Raw genomic sequence first — 26221 nt, forward strand, 5'->3', positions numbered from 1 at the left:
TTGGGGAAAGTGGCTCTACCTTATATATGAGTGGCCATGCTTTAATTTCTGATGGCCTAACTGTTCCTACGAAGGTTACTATCACCGATTCGGTCGGTGATTTCCTGTTGTCAATCATTCGGGTGCACCTGTAGACTGAAACTACACCGGCTACCGAGAATATTTCTGCAGGTGTCATGCTCGTATCTACACCGCGGACTATGCCCTTCGAACATGCAAGATGTGCTGGAATAAACGGGCTCACCGGATGCGCTGCAAACTCGGAACAATTGAGGAGGTCTCGAACGCATTCCTGATCTGCAGAACAGCACAGAATACCTCCACGACCGAATTGGCGAACCTCGGTAATCTGCTGGTAATGCGAAGTGGCTTTACGAAGCTCCACTTGAAGCGCCTTTGGGTTCTTCATCGGTATAGTACCCCCATTGTTAGGCACCAGAGCCACAGGGACGTTGCTGACTCCACTGCGCAAAACAGAATCAATAGGCCAGTCCTTGGCCGGTATAGAGGCTAGCCAAGGGGAGTGCCCTTGACCAAGAGAAGAAAATGACATCGAGATGGTCTGACTCGCTTGAGCCCAGAAAGACCGATATAACTAGTACCGGTAATAAAATGAGCAAGAAAAACGAAATAAACTCTCAACGAGAAGAAGGATACTGCCGCCCGATCCTAGCCCCGAAGACGGACAGCACGGCAGGAGCGTCGAACGCTGGTCGTGGGCTGCCTCGGCCGCTGCGCGCTCTCTTCACGTCATTCTCACATATGCACATATGCAATTACCCAAGGTTTTGTTTCGCTTTTGTTTTTCTCTATGCTGATGGCTCTAAAAGAAATATTCTCCGATACTGAGAAATAATGTTAGAAGACAAGCTATTGAAAACAAGAAAGAGACAGCGAAAAAAAGAATATTTGAAACAATGAGAAGTTATTCAAAGGCAGCGATAACTGCTGTCAAATAATTCTGACTGCGCTGAAGAAAGGCGTGCTCTTGAAAAATGAATTTAATGAATAAAAGAATTGCCGCTACGTCGTTTAAACCATAGAGTTTCCTAAAATGACCTAGAGGGAACTCTGGCGCTGCGATCGTTCAGCCACCATGGGAATGATGGGTAGTACACGGATTTGCCTAGTCTTCGTGCTTGTGGGCTTCGAACGCACTTGTGGCTTTGTTTATTGCTATGTTTTGGTTTTCTTTCGGATAAAAGAATGGATCGTTGTGAACTTCGTGACCAGATTTGAATAGGTGAGGCTAAAGAAGTTAAAGTGGTGAAGTGGAACTGCTGACTTTTGCTGAACTTCGTTTTGCGACAAAGCGGATGCAGGCGACGCGGAGCCAAACGGAGCCGAAAGAACGAAGTTTAGACAAATCCGTGTACTACCCATGATTCCCATGCTGGCTGAAGCGCGATGCATTGCAGCTCCCATAGACACTAGCGCCAGAGTTCCCTCTAGTAAGTATTGTAGGAAACTCTATGGTTTAAACCAAACTTTTAAAATGTTTCTTTTTCTTTCTTCAAGTACGTTCGTGAGTGTGTTTGTATGGGTGTGTGTATATGCATACATACGAAGTGGAAATTTTTCGGAAAGGGGCAGGGGGGGGGTGGGGGTCAGAGAGAGAGGTTGGAAAATTTTCAGAGCTCTCCACTGCGGCGTGCTTCATAATCGTGTCATGGTTTTGACACGTAACGTCCCATATATTATTATTATTATTATTATTATTATTATTATTATTATTATTATTATTATTATTATTAGTAGTAGTAGTAGTAGTAGTAGTAGTAGTAGTAGTAGTAGTAGTAGTAGTAGTAGTAGTAGTAGTAGTAGTAGTAGTAGTATTAAATTCTTTGAGACGCCGTAAAGTTGATCGAATGCTGTGCAGTTATGCCTCGCGAACTTCTCAAAACGTGCAGTTATTTCACTGTGCACAGTACAGACTATGGTTCAGGAATTAGGAGGGGCACAGTTCAGTGGATTCCATCGGACTGAATGGAAATTCCCCGTCCGTTCTCTGTCCCAGCTTTGTTCTGTCGATAGCGAACGATGTCGAAAAACATGTCATTTTTAAGTTTTCGTAATCTTATCTAGCCGATGTTTCCGGAACGTTTCTGCTGCCGATACTGTGATACTTCAACCATATCGCCACCTCTAAAAAGAAAAGAAGAGATAAAAAATATTGAGATATCACGTATCCAGCGACAAGCAAAACACGCACGGCGCGACAACTACATCAGCAGTGCGTTGAAAGATCGAAACCTTTGACTTCAAAGGGACACTAAGATGAAAAAATAAATTAGTTTAGAGCGATAAACGATACTGCGAAAACGCTGGTGTAGTTAATCTCACCGCTATAGGGTTATTCATAGATGAGAAAATCAAAGCCTAAAGTCTCACTTTCAAACCTACCACCGAAATCTTCGATGGTGACGTCACGAATTTCAAAGTGTTTTTTTCCTATTTTGGCACCATTGGCACAGCAAAATATCCTGAAACTTGATAACATATGTTAAGTCTCCGGCTGCCTCAGAAGACGATGTACTTGATTCTTACCGATTAGTAACTACGTAGGCCCCAGTAGATGCCATCAAAATCTATGACGTCATCGTAACTGATGCGGGAACTTCAAGGTGGCGTCGCCATCCGCATTCTCTTTTTTGCACGTTTTCTCGCCCACCAAGCGTCTTCTCGCAGCAAGCGTGGTGTATCTGATATCGTGAAAGAGTAATTTACTAATACGAGAAAAATAATTTTCTTTTTCTCTTTAGTGTCCTTTTAAACCGAATGTCGTGTTCCTGGCATTGCCCATTCAATTTGCGCAGTGTCACGAACCACATGTTTTCATATGTTGGAATTGCAGGATTTCTAAGTTGTGACCCAAAATTGATAAAAGTGTGTGTGTGTGTGCGTGCGTGTGTGTGTGTGTGTGCGTGTGTGCGTGTGTGTGTGTGTGTGTGTGTGTGTGTGTGTGTGTGTGTGTGTGTGTGTGTGTGTGTGTGTGTGTGTGTGTGTGTGTGTGTGTGTGTGTGTGTGTGTGTGTGTGTGTGTGTGTGTGTATAACGGGCTTAAGCCAATTTAAAATAAGTGAATAGGAAAAATACCCAAAAAAACGTTTTTGAAAAATACCGATTTGTTAAAAAAACACCAAAGCGCGATATTTAGTTAGTGTGTTCTGTTATTTCATTCAACAGGCCGAATATGTTATCAGTTTGGAAGGGTCATGTTAGAATATACTGAAGGTGTATTTTCTCTGGTTCAGTTGAGCTCAGTGCTTTGTGCGTGTGTGTATGCGTGTGTGTGCGTGTGTGTGTGTGTGTTCGTGTTCGTTATTTATACTATTTTACATTTACTGTCTACAATTCCCTGCTTTAATTCACGCGACAATGCTGCTCGAAAGTTACAAGACCTGAATGCTTATGCCTTACACATTCTTCTGCACGCACATTCTCCTGTGGCCCTTTTTTCACCCTCCACCCTAACTCATGCAGAGCGCCACGCATGCCAATACACGCTGGCTGAACACTTTTCTCTTCAATAAAGACCGTTCTCTCTCTTTGAGGACAAACAAATGACGTGGCGCCAGAAGAGAAACTTCGTGTTTTCAAGCGCAGTTTAGTTTACGTCTCACTACGTCTCACAGACTAATAAAAATAAAAGGCAGAAAAAAGAACACGCGCCTTCTAAAGATGTCGTGATAGGCCCTCACATTACGAAGTCTGCGGAACGAGAGTGAGGGGGCTGATAACGCCACGTCTTCGAGACATTGGACGACTTCGACGCCAAGAAAGAAGACTACACGACTGCAGACGCACTTACCCCCTCCCCCTCCCTCCCTGAGGGGAGGGGTGGTTTGCCTCCCCCTCTTCTTCCCTTTAGGCAGTCGGATGACACTTGTTTTTCCGTGACGTCGCCGCCTCGAAGCCCATCTCGACTGACCAGACTAGTGGACCAGACGCTCTCGCCCCAGAGACTGGTAAACGGTGACGTCGACTAAAACCTCTCTAATCGCCCGAGGGCGCCCCCGGAATTCCGGTCAAGCTAGCCTCCTCACACACACGGCGCTGCTGTAATCGGCGCCCTCTGTAGGCGTCGCGATTCTGGCCTGACCTTCGGAAGCGACCAGTACAATCTCGTGCTCCGTCGCGATCGAGAGAAAAATTTTGTCCGAGCATTTTCTCTCCAAGTCTGCTGTGTGGATCTTCAAAGACAACTCGGCGTATTAGCTCAGAAGGGTCCTCTCACAGCGGCTTCTTCAACCTCAAGTGCTCAAAATGGTGAGTACTTGAATGCGTCTGTCTTTTCCTTTAGCTCACATCGCATGACTCGCGAATGTTCTGATACCCTAGTTATTTAATGCATTGCATAGCAGCAGTGTTGAATCCGGTGACTCGTCGGGGCATTTGCAAAATGTTTTGTTCTTGTCATGTGGTTTGTCTCGAAAAACAACTGGAACTAGGTAGCTACAGCGAAACATATTCAATGTTCCTCTTTTTTTCTTTTGATACGCTTATTTTGCATTCATCTATTGCAAATGAATGTTTAGTCGCTAGGCTGTCAAATTAAGCTTCATCCTGTTGTCAAAACTAACTTGTATTAGCATTCATGCAAAAGCATTTAAATAAAAAAATATGCCATGCTTCATATGCGTGTTAGAATGAAAAGAATGACAACGATCATGAAAAAGAATACGAAAAAAGACGTTTCGGCTCCCCAACGGGAGACTTGTCCACAGGTTCATATGCGTGTAGCGTATTCATCCTATGGCCAGGGTTCAGTGCTTTGGGACTAATACCGCAATGACAGCAAACTGGCTACACATCCACTGCGGTGCCATGAAAGTCTTTTTAAAGAACGTTCCAAAGGTGTTTTTAATTACTAAACTAATCCGCCGCAGACACTCCTCATGGCACTATCACAAAGTTTTAAATTAAAACTCGCAATATTCATACTCCCAGGTTATCTAACTATGGTTCCTCCAGAACCCAATCTCCACCAATGCAAGCATGTTTAACGCGACCTCAAAATTATATAAAGCTCAGTACGGTGCAGTAGCTATGAAATATTTCAGAAATCATTTCACTACAGGGGCGTAGCCAGAAAGTTTTTTCGGGGGGGGGGGGGGGTTCAACCATGCTTTATCTGTTCGTGCGTGCGTTTGTATGTGTGCGTGTCTATATACGCAAGCAAAATTGAAAACTTCCGGAGGAGGGGGTTTGAACCCCAACCGCCCCCCCCCCCCCTTTGCTACGCCCCTGATTCACTGAACTAGTGAAAGCCCAAGCAACAGATTAAATTTTGAAGTCATCCAATACAAGAAAGAGAAGGAGAAAGATAATCGAAGAATACAGGCATGTTAACGAGAGCGGATCTCAGTTTGCTACCCTCGGAAGGGGAGAGGGGGTCGTGAAAGAATGAAAGAGGAGGAGTCTTTCAAGGTCATTGTGACTATGGCGATGTGCATACATAAGTACTTCGTCGATGAGCAGTCACTACGTTTCGTTTAGTCCAGTTTCTCAAGGACAATGGAGTAACCGGCCTTTATAACGACTCCCGTTGAGGCCTGCGATGTGTAGGCCAATGCCCTATACTTTCGCTTTCTGTGTGGGCGGTTGTCCAGCTGGCCTTGTGCGGCTGCATATGCGAGAAGCTTGCAACGATAGATCCACCCTGAAAATTGTGACATACATACATACATACATACATACATACATACATACATACATACATACATACATACATACATACATACATACATACATACATACATACATACATACATACATACATACATACATACATACATACATACATACATACATACATACATACATACATACATACATACATACATACATACATACATACTTTAACCTTTCGCGCTGCCGTTATGCACGAACGTTCGAACGCGTAACGTACCCGCATTTCTTCGCTAACTAGGCGTGGAACCTTTCCGCTGTCTGTTAGTGCAAAGCGCGAGTACCCACGACTCATCTGACACACATAGGGAGCCGTATTCGTTAGCTGCTGGCCTTCGCACAAAGTCAAGCGAGGCAGTCCCTTGACCTCTTGTGTAATCGCACCGAGATGGCCATCTCCCTCGGTCTTTCCGCGCAAACAAACAAATCATCGTCTGCATTTCTGCAGCCGTCCTTGAAAGAGGAGAGGGGTAAAACTGGAGATGAACAAATGTCGCTTCTAAGAGCGAGATAACGAAAATGATTTCCTTTCAGCCTCAAGGACACGCCACTCAGTTTGGTTGTGCTTTCTAAGGAAACTTCCGGATATCAAACTTCGTATTCAGATTATTTAGAAAAGCAGCAGCTTCTTCGTTAAATATAAATACACACGTACTGTAGCCTAGCTGTCCGTTTCGATGCTTTATATTGTTTGTAGTTTCCACGGAAAGCAAGGTATGATGCACAAGGATCAGTGAGAAACATGCGATACTGAAAAGACTAATGGGGCGGGTGCCTCAAAATCGTACAATCTTTCTTTTTTCTTTTTTTACTCGATACAATGGTTAGATTACGCTATAAGTGCTCAGAGATGAAATATTTGCGTCGCAATCAATGTAGGAATTATTGTTATTTCCTTTGTACAACAGTCAAGTTTTTCATTGTCATCATAATGAAAAGCTTGACTTTTGTACAAAGGAAATAACAATAATATAGTCATATATGTATACAGCCATCGTATTATCGTACTGTTCGTATTCAGTACGTGCCGTTAGAAACAAAGGGGGAACTAAGACAGACATGAAGTTGTTGTTCCCTCAACAATCTCCTAACCAACGCCTATTTCATGCATGAAACAGAAAATTTAATTAATAATGAATGAATGAATGAATGAATGAATGAATGAATGAATGAATGAATGAATGAATGAATGAATGAATGAATAATTCATTCATTAATTTCTGATGAATCAGGTAAGATTAATTTATTTCTACTAGGCCGACTCGCAGTATTGCTTGAGTTCGATTAGCCAAGTACACATAACTGATTTTATTTGTTCTGCTTTTTTCAGACAACCTACACGGACAAGGGACCAAAGGTGAGTGCATGCGCTTTTTCGTTGTTTTTTTTTTTTAACGGCATCAGCATCTTCGCGAATGACAAGCTAGCAGTGGCGTAAATCATGGGGGGGTCAGGGGGGTCCTGACCCTCCTTTTGTTCAAGCTGGGGGGACACCCCTTGCAAGTGTCCCCCCTTGAGATTTATCCTTCAAACATAATATTTGGATTTCTTGGCAGTAAGAGTTGCGTACACTCCGTAAAAGCAACTCTGACGTCTGAAGTCCTTCACTGGCTGTTGAGAACGAGCTTCCCGAAGTTACTTCTGACGTGCCACAGTCGTTTATAATGCCGGCCTTTGAAATGTCAAGTAAACAAAAAGTCCATGATCATCTACCGTTAATCATGTCGACGATTTCTCGGAAGCCATTCAGAATGAAGTGTAAGTGCAATTGCTCGACTATGATTGTGCTGCTTTAAAAAAATCGCCGGTGAACATAAAAATGCTTTAGAAGAAAGATTCCAATAGTAAATCGCAGGAGGCTATTTCTAACAGGGATATATCATAGGTATACACGATCGGCGAATGGAGGCGAAGTTGAAAAACAAACTGCACCTTAACGCGTTATCACAAGAAAACGCTAACATTTTTACTTCATGGTCCAACCCGAACGACATAGCTAAAAATATGCTAGAGCCTACCTACGAGTAACGCTTAGAAACCAACTTCGCCATGCAACGTACGCGTATACTATTGGCTGCACAAGCTCGTTTCGTTTTCTAAATTTCACTTGAAAGCATGATTTTAATTTTTATTTAATTAAAACTAAAGCATATTTATAAAACCAAAATGGCGGCCATTGCCAGATGTGTGTCCCCCCTTGTTATTTTCCTGGATTTACGCCATTGCCAGTTAGCATGCAAAAAGTAATAATACAATATTAAAATCAACATCCTGCGAAAAACTCTCACTTTATCCATATGTTATTTCCGATTATATTAATTCACTAAGCTGCGGGAGCCAGCGAATCCTTCCAGTACATGAGGTTATGCCGCATATGTGAGATATGCTTCGAGCAAGTTGCAAGTTTAGAGCCCACATTATTTGTTCATATCAATTCGGCCAGATCCCTCTGACGCAAGTTTGTTTGTCCTACTTTAAATCGCAATAGGCTTATTTCCAAATATTAGGTCGGAAAACTTTTTTTTTTCGTTTGAGCTGTCGCAATGACGGCTTCTGAAACGTCCGATTACTTCCCATAGAATGCATCGCATTAAAAAAATGGCAAGCCCTACAAATTCACGAATAAATGCGGGAGTAATGAAAGAAGGGTCAACGTCCCTGATCCAGAGCGTAATGGAATGCGAACCCGCAACCCTTATTTTTTATTTTATTATTTTTTTTTTTGCAGTGCCCTATCTATTCAGGCTCTCGCGCGCTATAGCGCGCCACTAGTGGCGTCATGCGTATAGAGTATACGTTGCCCTAAGCTCGTAGTTCTCGCATACGAGTCGCGCGTTGGCTCAAGAATAAAATATATGTCGCAGCCCTTGCGAGGAGCCTTAACGGAGTGCTCGCTGACACGGGACACTGTTGGGAGAGCGGACGAGGCTACGTCGATAAGAGATGCAGACTATGGCACACGCTGTCGGGGTCTGGCCCATGTCCTGTTGCCGGGGTCTGGCCCTTGTCGCGCGATTAGGTTTGCCGACGCAGTTTTCGTGAGACGCGAAATTACCGGGAATGTTACGCACCTGTGTACGCAATCGACTCGAACGGGAGCTACGCTTACTTGATCCAGTTTCACGACAAGTACCTATACATAAAACTACCGCAATAGTGAACAAACTAAAGTACGATATGTCAATGCGACCAGTGTCTCCGTGGAAGTTCATAAGCCCCTTCGTTTTAAAGAGCTTCTAAACCACTTCTGAGTTCAACGACGAGAGGGTGATTTCTTTCTCGCCTTCACTACCCTTCCTACAGGCACTGCCTCCTCCTTGCCACTTATTTCACCATAAAATACACGGACAATGTCAGCACTAAGTGTTGAGGCTATCAGGAGTTGGCGCTTATCGGCTACACGCTGTAACCTCCGCTTGAGAGGTCGAAAACACACAAAACGAAGTGAAATTGGTTGATCGCACATAATAGTTATGCGAGACAAGGCAGAAAAGGCGTGCGACTGCACGGTATCAGCAGGGTTGGAGGACAATGAACAACTGATATCTCTTCGTATATATGGCGTCTGCGGTCCACCCCCTCGCTTCAATGCAGCCTGCAGGAACAAAGACAACAAAGACCCGCTCGTGTCATACCACGAAGCTCACCTCTCATCATAGGTTAGGACGTCGAACTTTTCCTCCTCCTCACACAAAGCTCAACAGAGCACAAGCAAGTCACTTACAGACATTTGCAGACCCGAACATACATCACACCGACGACACTCAGCAGGATGAGTCCTGACATTCCTACTGTATGCCCACACGGTGGCCACGAATATAACAACTTCGAACACATGCTCTGGCTGTGCCCTGCCAACGCGGGCACGGACTTTTCTGACCAGTCCTCATGGGACTCAGCGTTTCGAAGCACAGAGCTCATCGCTCAGCTCAAAGCTGTCCAGAGGGCCCGGGCCGTCGCCGAAGGTGGAGCCGCCGGATTGATTGGCGGGGCCTTCGGCACCGCTTTGTTTCTCCTCAGGACCTCAATAAAGCTCATACTCACTGACTCACTGGACGAACCGAGAGCTTATTTCCTCATGACATCACGTGAACAGACTGCTGGCCTCACGAATTGTGCCGAAAAGACGGGAAACGCCCGGAGAGGATAACGCGCTCGTTCTCTTTATTTTCAGAGGTGGTTTACGGGCCCTTTAAAAGAAGCGCGTGGAGTTAGCTAACGAACATGTCTTTGCTCAATAGACTACAGTGTTGCGCGTAGTAATGATGCGTTGAATGGGGTGGTTCTACCTTCTTATATACACAGAAAGATAAGTGCAGTCGTGACGAATTGAAACGCAACCATTAAGGGCTAAATAGTGCACCTATAAATACTTTTATTTCCACCGCATCTTATGTTCATGTCGTCCGCCTCGATGGTACAGTGGTTACGGTGCACGTTAAAGATGGTCGAAATTCCCGGAGCCCTCCACTACGGCGTACCTCATAATCATATCGTGGTTTTGGCACGAAAAACCCGGATGTCAGTACTCTATTCCTGTCTCATAGGCGTAATATTGACGCGTGAACTCATATCAGAGCCAACACCCCATTTAGTGGTCAGATTCGCGTAGCGACGTGACGCGGTTATCTCGAGAAAGTGCGCATATACCAGTTGTTATACTTCAAGTTCCGATGTCGTGTTTCAATAATAATAATTAATTTTAATTGTTGGGGTTTTCACGTTTCAAGACCACGATATGATTATCAGGGACGGCCGTAGTAGAGGCCTCCTGAAATTTCAACCTTCTCGTGTTCTTTAGCGTACACCTAAATCTAAGCTGATGGGCTTCTAGCATTTTGCTTCCACCGAAATGCGGCCGCCGCGGTCGGGATTCGATACCGCGACTTTCGGGTCAGCACTCGAGCGATCATAACCACTAGACCACCGCGGCGGGTAATGTCGCGTTTAATTCGCGAGCACTGTACATGTTTATGTCGTACTTCACCTCCATCGAAACACGGCTACAGCGACCGGTATGGAACCCTCGACCTATAGCTAAGCAGCGACACACCAGAACAACTCGTGGCGGCTGCATTTTCGATGGGGGTGAAAATGTTTGAGGCCCGTGTACTTAGGTTTAGGTGCACGTTAAAGAACCCTAGGTGGTCGAAATTTCCGGAGCCCTCCACTACGGCGTCTCTTTAATCATATCGTGGTTTTGGGACCTTAAACCCCAGATGTCGTTATTATTACACCAGAGCAACTATACGTTATACCGCAGCGGTTAAGATAAAACGCGAGAACAGTTTATCGTGGTCACGGCCACCAGCGGCCATGTTGCAATAACCAGATACGCGTAATCTTGCATGCGCATTTTGGCCAGTGTACGAATGCGGAGGTGTTTACATGAGCACCGAATTCGCGTTATGCGCAGTTACCGGAGGGTGGCCAATTGGCGCGCGTCCACACTCGTTACTCGTGTTACGTCCTTCGCCTCGCTACACCCATTTCTTCCATGCAAAAAAAAAAAAATAAGATTTGTTGTGTCCGTTGACGAAGATCGCTATCAGACCTTGCGCTCCGACTATACTCGGTTACAATCTAAGAAAGAACTCACAGGGTCCCTTATGCATTCGCAAAAGGCGAATCGAAGGCTAAGCCATCTTTTTTTTTTTTCTCTCAGTTGATGCACTGATCACCCCTCCTCTGAAGCTTTCTGCGCCTATAACGTGCAGCACTGCCTGCCTCCAGCATGCACTGCCTCCAGGATCGGAGACACTGAAGATTTCTGCATCTCACCCGCCACGGTGGTCTAGTGCTTATAGTGCTCGACTGCTCACCCGAAGGTCGCGGGATCGAATCCCGGCTTTCGATGGAGGCGAAAATGTTTGAGGCCCGTGTACTTCGATTTATGAGCACGTTAAAGAACCCCAGGCGGTGTAAATTTCCGGAGCCCTCCACTACGGCGTCCCTCATAATCACATGCGGGTACTTTACTTTAAAGTGGAGTTGGGCGAAAATAAATGAAATATAAATTAAAAAAACTATGCCCTGCCTGCACCACCTAAGTATCGCAGGCCAAAATCGATAAATTAGATAAAAGAACAAAATGTACTAAAATTTCTATTAAAAGAAAAAATAGAAAATAAAAAAGTAACAGTTTGATCCCACCACCTAGCGAAGCCACCTCCAAGGGCATAATTCTCTAGATTACATACTACGGTTTCTCTTCATCTTGACTTACAACTGTTTTGATACAATGGATCTCCGATGAGCTCGTCTTGACTAACAAGTCTTCTATTCTCTTCTTTTCCTGTTGTCTCTCTTGTGTAGGCTTTCCATTCCTCTCTTTGTTGGGTCACACTGTTGGAGAGATGGGTCCGTGTTGAGCTTGTCCTCCAGTATGTTCTTTTGGGGCCTACTGTAAAACTCGTCAAACTGATAAGTGACTGAACAGGATTTTATTGAATACAGGTTAGTTGTTATGAGTTTTTTTTTTCTTTTTTTATAACTTTTATTTACTACCCCGGCTCCTCCCTAACTCCACCGGCTCTTACAAAGGTATTGAGAGATTATATTAATATCTTAACGATATAAAGATGTACTGTATCGGCTTCAAATAAAACCAAAACATAATTGTTACCCGTCATTCCCATGCTGGCTGAAGCGCCATGCGTTGTACCTCTCATAAGCACTAGCGCCTGATTTCCCTTTAGTGCACAATTATGAAACTCTATTCCCACAACAAGGTCATAGCACCTTTCTTCCTTTTTGAAGAACCCGCCGTGACCGGCGGCACAGGGAATCGAACCCAGCACGTTCCGCATTGGACCCGGATGCTCTAACCACTCGATGACCGCCGTTGCTGTGGCGGCCGAGCACTGGCATGCTTGTCGCAGTCTATCTGTACTCTGCATGCTCGGACGCAAGACGACCTTGGGCAGGCGCCGTGGTTTTTCGCCCAGGGCAATCTTCCTAGTCGGCATTCCAGTGGAGATGCGCGCCGCTGAGCGAAGTGTAAAATAAAATGCGCATAACAAGCGAGCTCAGGTTGGGAAATATAAGCGGAGAGGATACGGTCCTCCTCACCCGTCGTTGCTGCTCTTCGTCCCGTTTGACGGAGCTAAAGGCTGTCACAGCGCGACAAGCGCTAATACCTGCACGCGTCGGCAAATACTTATCCCCCAGGCCCCCATCATTTAATCCAATTATCGGGCAGTACATAGTCGACGGATGTGGACTTCGCAACAACTCAAAACTTGTTGCGAAGTCCACTTTCGCATGACATAACTTGGGGGAAATCCAGGACGAGCAATATGATGCGGAGAAGGAATACCTCAAGATGAACGGAAGACGGGTGATGTAGAGGGCTAACAGTCATGGCTTCGAAATCGAAGTTAGGTTACGACAAAAGCCGTAGAACAGAAGATTGAGATAAACAACGAAATAATAGTTCTTCTTGAACACTACGTTTTTCTAGCATCCGGAATAGACAAAATGCCAGCTCTATATATAAAAAAAAAAAGACAGCGAGGAAAAGCACGAGGTGGGTTGCTTTCTGTGATTACGAAAGAATGTCAGATGCAGAGATGGCACAGAATGGCGACGACGAAGATGACAGCGGAAGGCGCTTCGAAAGCGGCAGCGTTGTACGCCTTGCCCCATTAAGTATACGCTTTGTATACAGTTTCTTCCGCGTAACAGTATTAACCCTAATACTAAAATACGTCTAATCAACGCTACAGTTTTTCGTGTCCTGATGTATAAAGTGCAAATCGTGCACCTTGAGCAAGTATGAAAGAAGGAAGCTTAATTTTATCGGTCTTTAGTGGTGGCGTCCCATAGATCGCAAGACCAACACACACACAAAACAAAAATGAATAATAATTGTTGGGGTTTTACGCCCAACAACCATGGTACGATTATGAGGGACGTTGTAGTGGAGGACTCCGGAAATTTCGACCACCTGGGGTTCTTTAACGTGCGCTTAAATATATGTACACGGGCCTCTAGGAAAGAAAGAAAGAAAGAAAGAAAGAAAGAAAGAAAGAAAGAAAGAAAGAAAGAAAGAAAGAAAGAAAGAAAGAAAGAAAGAAAGAAAGAAAGAAAGAAAGAAAGAAAGAAAGAAAGAAAGAAAGAAAGAAAGAAAGAAAGACTAATTTACACTAGCGTTCTGTAACACCCACATATAAATCTTAGTTGGCCAGTGTATTAGCGTTCCGTCTGCAACGGCAACTACACTGCCGGGCATTGATCCCGCAACCTCGAGCTCACTAATGCCCCAGCCGGTAAAACCAAGCGGGTGTTATGAACGAAAATATTGGTCAGAATTCGGACCCCAACTCTCCTTTTTTTATTATTATTATTACTTTGTGCGCACGACACGCAAGGTATACCCATTCCAATGGTATATCGAGGCCTATGCTCCGAATTACCAAGTAGGCGCTTCTCAGAGTGAAGATTTCCCGGAATGTCATTACGGGCCTTTCCTTCGTCGTCATAAAAACGATTAGAAGGGCCGCTCTATGTTGCCCAAGACGACTCGTAAAAAAAGCGTAAAAAGCAAAAGAGGCAGCTTTCTTTTTTTTTTTTTTTTTCGTCTTCATAGTGAGCTGCTTTCAAACCGACAGATAAGCGCGGCGATCCCCGTTAAGTGTCGCGAGTGTACTTAAATGCCGCAAGCAATCGAATTCTCATTGCTTTTAATCGGGGTCGGTTAGCTTGTCTTCTTTTCATACGTGCGTTATAATTTTCTTTTTTTATATCGTGCGTCTGCAGTGTATCCAGCTTCCTTAAACAAGCAATATATGGTAGGTCGCGTAAGCTAAGATTAGCTGCAGGGGTATAATAGCCAGAAATGTTTTTTTCGGGGAGGGGTTGAACCACCCTTTATGTATGCACATATGTTCATTGGTGCATAATATATTAATAATTGTTGGGTTTTTACGTCCCAAAACTACATTATGATTATGACGGACGCCGTATAGAGCAGGGCTCAGGAAATTCTAACCACCTGGTGTTCTTCAAGGTGCACCTAAATCTAAGTGCATACACGGACCTCTAGCACTTTGACTCCATTGAAATACGGCCACCGCGGCCTGGATTCGATCCCAACGACCTTCGGGCCAGCAGTAGAGCACTATAACCACTAGACCCGCGGGGTGGGTTCTGCGTTTGTGTGTACAAAATTGAACATTTACGCGGGGGGGGGGGGGGGGTCAACACTCACCCCCCTCCCCTTTCAAGGGTACACCAATGCTTCGCTGCTCCTTTATCAACTCGTTATAGCTATCCTTGCGACTGAAGTGCATTCACAATACTTGTCCCCCTTCATTCTATAACAAGGTGTGACGTACACACTAACGTAACTCCTGTCTGGCTTCAAGTACTGTGTTTACTCGCAAACAATAACCTGCCATGGTAGCTTATAAAATAAAGGCAGAAACGCAAAAAAAAGAAGACGGGACATAGAAAGACAAAAGACAACGAGTGCCCGTCTCGTCAAAAATGTAAAAGCAAACAGCAACCTTGTGCTTTAGCTTTAGGCGCACGTTAAAGAACCGCAGGCGACGAAAATTTATCCAGAGTCCCCGAATACGGCGTGCTTCATATTCATATTGAGGTTCTGGCACGTAAAACACCAGCGATATTATTATTATTTAGGTACTCACGCACTACCAGTAATGGTTAGCCCTGGATCACGTTGGTTATTACTGGCCACAACATAATTGCAAATCTATAGGCTAACACTAGTTATTTGCTGGCAGCTAATGTTCCCTAGGGTTGTGTAACGTTGGTCACACGATAACTAGTGATAATTAGTAATAGTAAATGCTAGCTAGTGTTAGCTGTTGTTGGATAACTTTTCGACAGTGTTCGATACCCGCTATTACAACAGCGATATTGCGTTCATCCAGTATCAGTCCTACCAGAGGCGTAGCCAGAAATTTTTTTCGGGGGTGGGGGGGGGGGGTTCAACCATACTTTATGTATGTTCGTGCGTGCGTTTGTATGTGTGCGTGCATATACACGCAAGCAAAACTGAAAAACTTCGGGGGGGTTTGAACCCCCAGCCCCCCCCCCCCCCCCCCCCCCCGTTGGCTACGCCCCTGAGTCGTACGATCGGGCTGTCTGTCAAATATTTGCACAGATTTTACAGTTTATTTACAATGAATACGCAGTAATTTTGTTTTATTTCTGAGCGCCCCTCTCTTTACTCTTCCTTTTTTCTTGCAGCCCGATGGCGGCCGCTTCCTGGCCTTCGATCACGTGACCTTCTGGGTCGGAAACGCAAAGCAGGTAAGGGAACTGTTCACGAATGCGTGCCAATACGGCTTTCTTCTTTTGACTAACTTGCAACGCTGCGATAATATGTTATTGTTTCTTTATTCCTTTAGCTTCTTTACTAGTAGCACTTACTGCGACAAAATTATTATATATTTCTTAGTGAACCGCATCCAAGAAAGAAAAAGAAAAGAAATCTATGTAGCGAAATAGTTCACGAGTATTCTGCGCCCGTTACCTTTAATATTGCACGTACCCTACAGAAGCGTTCAATATGTCCGCCCAATGATTCCATATGTTTCTGTAAGATTCTTAAGGATGTATATGGCGAATATATAGAAAATATATGGAAAACATATGGGAAACACATGAATTTGTTTTAATAGCATACTGAAAGTTTCTGTAGGGTATGGAAGAGAAGCATCAGTTAAATATATGTAAGGAGACAGTTAGAGAGAGAGAGAGAGAGAAGCATTTTAATGAAAAGCTGGAGATGTTTGCCTGGCTATTCGCCTGACATGCTACTCCAGGTGCTGGGTGATATGATATGATATGATATGATATGATATGATATGATATGATATGATATGATATGATATGATATGATATGATATATACACTGATAAACGCATAACACATACAGCCACACAAGTTTACAACGTTTCGTTCAGGCTCGTGGCCCGCAGGAGATAGTTAATGAAAACATGGAAGAGATTAGGCACTAGTGGGGCAAAGACTGAGGAAGCAGTGGAGCTGGTGGCCTTCCTCTCCTCCTTTCCCTCCTCCTCATCCTCCCTTCCCTTTCCCACCACTTTGCTGTACTGTACTACGCGTGGCTATGTTGTGCTAGGAGTTGCTTGGCACACACCCGCTTTCTGTAGCGCATATACCGCCCAGTCTTGCGCGCCTGTGGAGCATACCGGCCCAAGCTTAAACAGTTCCGCTCTTTAAAAAATCTCCCGTCAACCACCTGATCTAGACAGCGCCCGTCCTCGTTCTCGCCCCATGTGTTTGTCTTCATTAAGCGCTGTGTATTCTAATGGATCCGTACCAACGAGCTCACCTCAACATCTTCTTAAAGGGGTCATGAAGCACCCTTTGGGCTGATTGAAAAAACACATCCTGCGGAAAGCTGACACGGCTATGAACTGCTCTGCCAAATATTACAGTCGTGCGCGCCGCGTAATGGCCACAAGCGGAGCGCGAAGTTGCCGTTTCCCCAGGCACCCTCTTTTCAAACAGAGGCCGGTTCTCACTCTCGTCGGTGGGCGGGGCGTCTGCCCGCTGTACGTAGCAAGAGACATAGCATGCTTATTGGCCGATAGCCGACGTAAATCGAGAGCGGCGTTCGGATCAGATGCGCTTCTTGCTGCGGGGTGCCACCACTTGCCGGCGCCGCACTCCTCAGTACACGGTAGCCGCACTCGCGCAAGCGAATCACAGCGGGAGAGCGATCGCGTTTCATGACGCGCGCTGGCGTAATTTCTTTCCCCCATGCCATCCCTCCCTGTCTAGCTTCCAGTGCGCTCGCCGGCACGAGAAAAGAGAGAAAGCGCTGGGAGCGTGCGCCAAACCCCCTAACTCCGCTGATTCTTGACGGATTCGAGAAATTTTTGCGGCAATCGATTCGGGAGGCAGTACACTCCGATACTGAGGCCATTAGATCATTACTTGGAAAAGTGGTTCATGACCCCTTTAAGTAAACTGTCCTATACACCTTGGCTCGTCTGAAACGCAGGCTGCGTCCTACTACTGCAACAAGATGGGGTTCGAGTACCTCTGCTACCGGGGTCTGGAGACCGGATCCCGCAAGGTGGTGTCGCACGCGGTGCGCCAGAACAAGATCATCTTCGTCTTCGCGTCGGCACTCAACCCGGACGACGAAGGTGGGCATCACACGTGTACCAACAAGTTGCAAGTCATAGTGAATAAGTAGCGCAAAAGACAGGGACACAAGAAGGAAGAGGAAGACGAGACGAGCTCCTGTTCCTTCTTGTGTCCGTGTCTTTTTGCACTACTTGTTCAATATGAATTGCTACCAACTCGCCTAAACATCAGTTCCTGTAAGTTCCAAGTTAAAGTTATTCTGCTATAGTGGTTCTTACAGACTGTTGCTTAGGCAGGGCTTCGAAGATTAGGCGTGATCGAGGAGGCCTGTAATATCCTGTTTCATACGAAAATCACTGTGAAAAAAATTTGGCATATTGTCTTCTTGAGATGGCTGGCCAGCATTTATGGCAATGATAGATTGCGAATCTATTCGTCTTAGACACGGAAGAAAAACGAAAAATGATGAAGCGCTGATTTCAAAAAAAATAAAAAAGAAAGTCGGGAGCCCCAGGGGCGTACACTACTACCTTTCTCCACGAAACCAATGTGTGTGCCATCATGGAGAAAAAAAAAAACTTATGAAAGAGCGTGTCTATATATAGCGTCCATAAGCCAACCTCCTCTGAAGCCGCTCCCTCCTCGTGCTCGATGCTCATGGTAGAATTCCCAGCATGCTCATCTTTCATTTCTTTTTGGCTGGGCTTCAAGACTTTCACGTGACCCTCCCTCCGATTTTTTCCCCTCCATGTGTCCTGTCAATACGTTGGCTCGCAATCGAATACGCGATCCCTTTGTTCGCAGTGATGGGACCGCACCTTGTCAAGCACGGAGACGGCGTCAAGGACATCGCCTTCAGTGTCGAAGACCTGGACACCATTGTGAAGGTATGCAAATTTTTTTCGGAGGGGGGGGGCACCTTCTTGACATGAAGTGGGGGCAGGGCAGGCAGATGTGGTCGAGAGAGAGAGAGAGAGAGGTTTATTTACAGAAAGGCAGAGAGGTCGGCCTGAGCGATAGCATGCTCTAGCCTGCTACTCTACACGGGGGGAGGGGAAAGGGGAGGAAAAAGAGTGATGAATGACGATGGTGAGTTAGAGAGGTGAGTACATACAGTCCCGTCAAGTTGGCGCAGTGCTACAGCCGCGCATCCAGTCCAGTGGCCTGCAGGAAAGCTGTGACCGCTCGTACGACCACAGTTGCACTGTTGGCGTCAGGCCAAGGGCCCAACACAACCTCATCAGTTAATGGCCTATTATAAAGTCGTTCAGTCGCGGAAATCAATTTCTGTCGGTCAAGTGCATATGCTGGGCAGGTAGAAAATATGTGTTCAAGTGTTTCTGTCACTTGACAGTGATCACAATTGGGACCGGTGTCACTGCAGCCGATGAGGTGTGTATAACGTCTTGTAGAGTATCATTTTGTGCTCTGTATGCCATGGAAAAAAAATTGCGGGGAGGGGGCACGGACCCGGTGTAAGCGTCGGACACGCTGACTCGGGAACAAACATGGGGGAAATAAAACTCCTGGAATCGTGGTTCATCCGTCGCGACAAATCGGCTTGCAAAAACAACCGCGGCCCCTTACCGGACGCTTACAGGGACATATGTGACTAACTGTGGACTGGGCGACCTCCGCTCATTTGGTACCAGTGTATACTCAGGTTGTCACCCGCATAGACGGCGAAACGTCCATGTAATTTTGTTATATTTTTGTTATGTTAAGTCGGATAAAATTTTTTAGAATCATGAACTCACCCGGCTTTTGGAACATTTTTGCATATGATAATTATGTGATATTTTTTTTAATGTTCGCGTATTTCGCCGCAGCGTGCCAAGGAACGTGGCGCTGCCATCGTCCGCGACATCTGGGAGGAGTCTGACGAATGCGGAACTGTGCGCTTCGCAACGGTGCAGACGGTGAGTGAGCTCTGTCATTGTACTCGCGGCATCTTTATTATGCAACGCAGTTTAGTGGAGCAATATTTTTCAATCATCCATTCGTTCATTCACTGGTTCCTGCTGTCAGCCATGCACTCAATATACGTTAATGCTTTTTTTTTTTTCGTTTGCAGATGTATGGAGTACAATGAGGGTAATCCATGTACCTAGATTTTTTATGGATTAGTTGTGACAGAATGTTCTTTTGTTGAACTAGCACTTCATTCATTCATTCATTCATTCATTCATTCATTCATTCATTCATTCATTCATTCATTCATTCATTCAGTTTGCAAGCTTGGAATATCGGCATTCCATTTCTTAGTCAATCACGTCCCTTGACTTAAGCAAGAGGACACGCAAAACGTTATATCAGGAATTCAGTTACTTTTATTAAGATTCGCAGTTCACCGCATCAATTGCCCTTACAAATTTACCGAGCACAATTATTTTTCCATCGAGCTCTGGCTCACACGGGTCAAATAGTAATACCCTTATTGTGTTCTATATTGCTGTATTACTTCTGTTTCTGGTAAACACTTGAAAAGCTAGTTTCATGCTAACTGAATGCATATAAATGAAAATAAATCACGAGAAAAACATTCCCGCCAGTGAGTATCTTCTGTAAATCAAAATAAGAATTGTTGGCAGTTATTACGTAGTCGTCCTCACCGCAAACACGCATGACTTGCTGATCGATCAAAGGCTGATAGCACGAGGCGACGTGGAAAACGCAACTGTCGACAGCAAACGCGCTCGAGCCATTAAATTTTGTGTACCAGAGTGCTTTGTTCACACCTGCGTCTCTAAAATCCGCCGCCAAACGCAGTGCGGCGACACGACGCACACGTTCGTGGAGCGCGGATCCTACAACGGCCTCTTCCTGCCCGGATTCAAGAAGCATCCATCCCGAGACCGCAGCTACGAGAAGCTGTGAGTGATCTCATCCAACTACTGAGGCGGAATCCTTATACGTGTCTCAGCGAAAAAGATTATGCGACTTCTATAGGGGAACTAAAGCCATACAAAAGCGCGTGAAAGCATTGCTGTGCATATATATGATAATCAAAGCAAATTGAGTAGCGAGTAAAGTAGTGAAAGTCAATTAGCTAATGCGAATTAGCGATACATATATTAGCCTGAGGCTAATTTGTGAAAGCTCATTATGCGATAATAATGATCAGTGAAAGTTATTTAGTAAAACTTAAAGTGGAAGCGAGATTTATAAAATTTTATTGATGAAATTTAGTTCCGAAAGTCAATTATTAACGCTAATTAGCCGACGTTGGACGTCGATGTAAAGTGCACGGTAAAATACCCACACCGGATGGCTTTGTCTATTGAGTCCTCTTAGGCGTATGCGTAATGTACCCTGCGAGTTTTTGCTGTTCTATACAGTGTGTATTGCGGCCGTCCACAGGGTGTCTTTGCGAAACGGTGCTCGTTAGGTTTGATTGCTATTTGATTACGATGAAATGATCACGTGTGCACACTGCCTACACTGCTATGCAGGCCCAACACTGGCCTCCAGTTCATCGACCACTGCGTCCTCAACCAACCCGACCTGGAGATGGTGCCCACAGCCCAGTGGTAAGAATGACACTGATATACTCACGAATTATTCTACGCTTTAGCGCACGTGCTATATCTCCACTCGTGCAGCAGCCATGCTGCTGGAAGACGACATTTCAAGAGACGTACAACCTAAGCACTGCCTTCCTGTGCAAAAAGTCGAAAGAGCACTTTTTTTTTCTGTGATTTTAAGCGAAATACGCACGCCCCTGCATAAAGCAAGTCATGTGCTTATACCTGTCAATGTATCGCGTCCCTGTTGCAGGTACGAGAAGAGCCTCATGTTCCACCGCTTCTGGTCGGTGGACGACAAGCAGATCCACACCAAGTACTCGGCGCTGAGATCCATCGTGGTCACAAACTACGAGGAGACCATCAAGATGCCCATCAACGAACCCGCCAACGGGCTGCGCCGATCGCAGATACAGGTATACATGCACTACCCATAAATGCGCGTGACGGCCACTAGGGGTCGTAATGTACTCCATTATTGAATGGGCTAACATATCGAAAGTGGAGATTTAAAGGGGCCGTGACCCCGTGACATGGTCATCCAACAATTTTTGGTTTTCAGCGACCTGCCACAGTGGTATTGTGGTTATGGTGCTCGACTGCTGACCCGAAGGTCACTGGATCGAATCCCAGCCGCGGCGGCCGAATTTCAATGGAGGCAAAATGCTTGAGGCTCATGTACCTAGACTTAGGAAAAACACCAGGTGGTCGATAACTTCCGAAGCCCTCCACTACAGCGTCTCTCATAATCATATGGTGGTTTTGGGACGTAAACACCCCAACAATTATATTATGTAGCTGCCAGGGCACTGTTCCTCAGCACTGCCCAGCAGCGTTTGCATTGCGTGCTAAATCGTGCCAACGTGTCGCGATATCGCCCAGTTTCAACACCATTTCGAGGAGGTTCAGCGCAACGCTAAACTTTGCCGTCATTGGTGAATTTTTTCTCTTCGGGTGATACGTTCATTTTAAAGCGATCGTTTGCTGTCCCCCTCCCTTGCAAACACGAGTACATTTGTATGTAACATTACCGTAAAATCGTGAGCAAGCGCCCCTCCCTTCTTCTGGAGATTTTAAGTATCCGCCAATGACCAAGCAAGACCCCCCCCCCCCCTTGCCCTCCCGTCACTTTCACTGCTTCATTCACTGTTTTTATTCACTTGACGAGAGCTAATAACGGCAGTGAATGCATATATATTCAATAACGCATTTCATGGAAGCACGCGCGGCTCTTACGCCGCCATCTTGAATTTTGATCCGTGACCGAGCAAGAGCCCGCCCCCCCTCCAAATCTTGTCAGATTATCTTTCACTAGTGAAGGGGGGGGGGGCGCTTGCTAGGGATTTTACGGTATGTACGCGCTGCTTAATCACTTCTCTGACGTCATACATTTCACCTTGCAGGAGTATGTGGACTACTACGGAGGTGCCGGCGTCCAGCACATCGCCTTGAACACGAGTGACATCATCGCCTCGGTGAGCCAGGAAGATTATATATATATATATACGGAAAAAAATCTTGGTATCTTAGTCTCATAGTTGCTCAGCCTAGAAGGCCATGCGGGCCTTATCGGCAATATTAAAAGGAAGCTGACTTCAGTGCTCGACCATAACTAGCTACTGCACTGAGCATGTGAATTGTCAATCATCTGCCCTCATTACTGCTCTTTCTCTGTCTCTTGCCCTCTCATTCCCCTCGACCACGTGTATGGCATATCAGACTGAACGTAGTCTAGTTAACTTGCCTGACTTTTCTGTATTCTCTCTCTCTCTTTCTGAACTCCATAATTCATGTGCCTAGTCAGTGTATCATTCCTGAGTTGGCAATCACAACAGGAATAGTCGCACTTACGTGTGTATTCCTCTTGTACACGCTCGCTAGAGACGTGTAGCGCTATAGAGACGTGCTGACACGTACGCTGGCCCTTAACTAACATGACTTGTGACGCAGATCACGGCACTGCGCGAACGCGGCATGGAATTTCTGGATACGCCGGACACGTACTACACGCAGCTGAGAGAGAAGCTCAAGACTGCCAAGATTACCGTCTCTGAGGACCTCAACACGGTGAGCACAAAGACAAAACACTGCGTTTCAGATGGGCTACGCGTAGATAGATAGATCGGGTGTCGTGATATACGGGCGACCTTAAAGGAGACCCTGCAACGCTTTTTGAGCATGGCCAGAAAACGCTGCCGATCGGTAGTCGAAGCTCCTGAGAACACGTAAGCCAAGCATTACAGTGCAGCACGTGGCCTGGAATATACAATTAATTCTCAAAGTCAGCTAGAAATCGCTCGCTCTTCTCTCGACACATGATGTCATAATCCAAAATGACCGCGTCATAAACTCAAGGTCCGCGGTCATTGGCTGACTTCAGAATCGTAAGCTGCATAGCTACAGCGGCCGCCGCAGGATGGCACGACGTGCCCGCGCGATCCCACTGCAAGTAAGTAGAGCGTTCGAAGAAAAAAGGAAAGAAAAGAAAGTGCTCAAGGTCATGACGCGCGCACATGTAACTTCTTTCCCTCCTGCCATGCCCCCCTACTAAGCTTCCAGCGCGCTCGTCGGGACAAGAGAAGAGACAAACCGCTTACAGCACGCTACAATCCCTGTAACTCCGGTCGTACTTGACGTATTCTAAAATGTTTCGCCCCGGTCGATTCTTGAGGCGACAAACTCCTTCATTGAAGCCGTTCGAAGATTAATTGGTAAAAAATGTTGCAGGGCCCCTTTAATCGCGGTTACCACAACGGCATGACAGGCTAAACAGCTGTTAGACCGCTTAGATTGTTGACCGCTAATTGAGCTTGGCAACCTTGGTGCAATGTAAATGATGTTTCGCACACGGGCAAAATGACCTACGGTGCATCACCCGAGTCCAGCGCGGGAACTTGATATTTCATTTATTGAAACTACATTGCTTGAACATACAATTTTTTTCTAGTATAATGACCAAATTTCGTATGAAAACGATTGCGAATGGAACCTGCACACGTGTTTATTTAAATTCTAAGTAAGCATACCGTCTCTAGTGCAATTAGGTTTAATGCTTCGCATCAATCGTACTAAACCCAAGTGGAGTTACAAAACTGGAAATTACCATGTTTGTTCGGCCTTCCTTCATTCTTATGGAAATAAAATTGAGATCGAATTGAATTGAAAAGTGAGATTACTCCACCTACGTGAAGATATACTACACCTAAGTGTAGTTCGCCGCCACTGTTTCTTGTTCTTTTTTTTACGGATGTGTTTGTTTCACATATATATTCTCTCCGCCTTTAATTTCTTTCCCGCCTTGGCCCCAACAGCTGCAAAAGCTGAAGATCCTGATCGACTACGACGACAACGGCTACCTGCTGCAGATATTCACCAAGAACATGCAGGACCGGCCGACGCTGTTCCTCGAAGTCATCCAGAGGCACAACCACCATGTGAGTTTGCTTGCCTCTTAGAGTCGACGTACGTCGTGTCGCGTTGAACTCGTTTGTGCGATTCGATGTCCGCTTGTCGGCGTCGAGCGAAACCAAAGTGACCACTGAAAACTACAACATTTACAATATATAGCTAATTTATTTCGGCACGCAGGTGACATGGCCCATAACGTAGAACTGTCGAAAATGCGTGATAATAAAGATGATCACGATGATGATGATGACGATGATACACTTTTTATGTCCCAAGAACGCCCTAACGAAGACATTCCCAAAGACAAGATATTCACATCGATAAATTGTAACTGTGATAGCAATTATATCGCGTTTCTACGTACAAACTGTACCTACAATTCGCATTGTAAGACTGCTGTATCTTGATATCTTGTAATTTTCATTTTAAGTGTGCCCACCCCTAGAAACGCCATTTGAGGTTGACAGTAAAATAAATGAAAAATCAAAATACACGCTCCAGGTGTATTTTTGCCGTCGATGTCGCCGTGGTGTTCTTTAGAAAGTACACTTCCATAACATCGCTCCGCGTGTCGTGTGTTCGCTGTGCGAGTGAAAGCGGCGAGGGTAGCAGAGGAAACGTGCTGGCCGTTTTCTGCGCCGCGAAAGGCTCGTGGGGGGGGGGGGGGAGGGGTCCCTGGATGAGGGGAGGGGGCGCGCGTCTACGTGACTACGTCCGTGACCGAACGGGCGCGGTCGCGCGCGCCTTATTTTGAAAGGGATTAGCAGATAACTCATACCTTTGTACTGCTAAACTGCAGCGCGCAAATTCTATACGAGATATAGAAGAGCGCACACGGCACGGGACAAGCGCTGTGCTGCGTGTGCTCTTCTATGCACCGCGCCGAATTTGCGCTCTGCAGTTTAGCATTATGTACCAAGAAGCCCAACAATGAATTCTCTTAAGACCCCCTTGTACGTTGTGTGTTCTCAACGCTCAGTTTGCGTTGAAGAGATTGACAGCACGAAGGTCACTTCGCTCGTTGCAGCGGCCGCGTTTCTTTACGCCAGCGTTTTGTAGAGTTACGCCAGGTCGAATGCTAAAGGAGTAGGCTGCTAGCCTTACCTCGTACAACATTCTAGTTTGCTGCTATCACATTCGTTGTTTCGCCCTTGCGGCGAAACCGCACCTTCCTTTACTTTGACGTGAAATGCGCGTAGACGACAAGGTTCATATACGAGGACAGTGTGTGTACTAAGGTAAACACACTGTCCTCGCATATGAGCCTTTCCTCTCGGACTATGCAAAACCGAACACGCTCAGTTTTTCATCCTGATAATTTTTTACGGCACGTAAAATATATTCTTTCGCTCTTTCTCCTTCTTCTCTTTCATTCACTCAATTTCTTCTTGCAGGGATTTGGCGCCGGTAACTTCAAGTCCCTCTTCGAGGCTATCGAGGCTGAGCAGGAGGCCAGAGGAAACCTCTACTGAGATCCAAACGAACGTCAACAAACGACTGCGTCTC

The 26221-nt window shown here is 45.6% G+C and overlaps 1 protein-coding gene across 1 annotated transcript; it reads left to right on the forward strand.

The window, feature by feature from the left end:
• Positions 1 to 4101: 4101 nt before the first annotated feature.
• LOC119400418 (4-hydroxyphenylpyruvate dioxygenase) lies at positions 4102 to 26221 on the forward strand. Its single transcript, XM_037667441.2, has 13 exons — positions 4102 to 4268; positions 7021 to 7047; positions 15909 to 15971; positions 17695 to 17842; positions 18588 to 18670; positions 19613 to 19702; positions 20553 to 20656; positions 21236 to 21313; positions 21561 to 21723; positions 22711 to 22782; positions 23258 to 23374; positions 24619 to 24741; positions 26110 to 26221. Exons 1-13 carry the CDS (start codon positions 4266 to 4268, stop codon positions 26185 to 26187), a joined length of 1149 nt encoding a protein of 382 aa, XP_037523369.1. The 5' UTR covers positions 4102 to 4265; the 3' UTR covers positions 26188 to 26221.

This window comes from Rhipicephalus sanguineus, chromosome 7 (genome assembly GCF_013339695.2).
Source record: "Rhipicephalus sanguineus isolate Rsan-2018 chromosome 7, BIME_Rsan_1.4, whole genome shotgun sequence".
Classification (NCBI taxonomy): domain Eukaryota; kingdom Metazoa; phylum Arthropoda; class Arachnida; order Ixodida; family Ixodidae; genus Rhipicephalus; species Rhipicephalus sanguineus.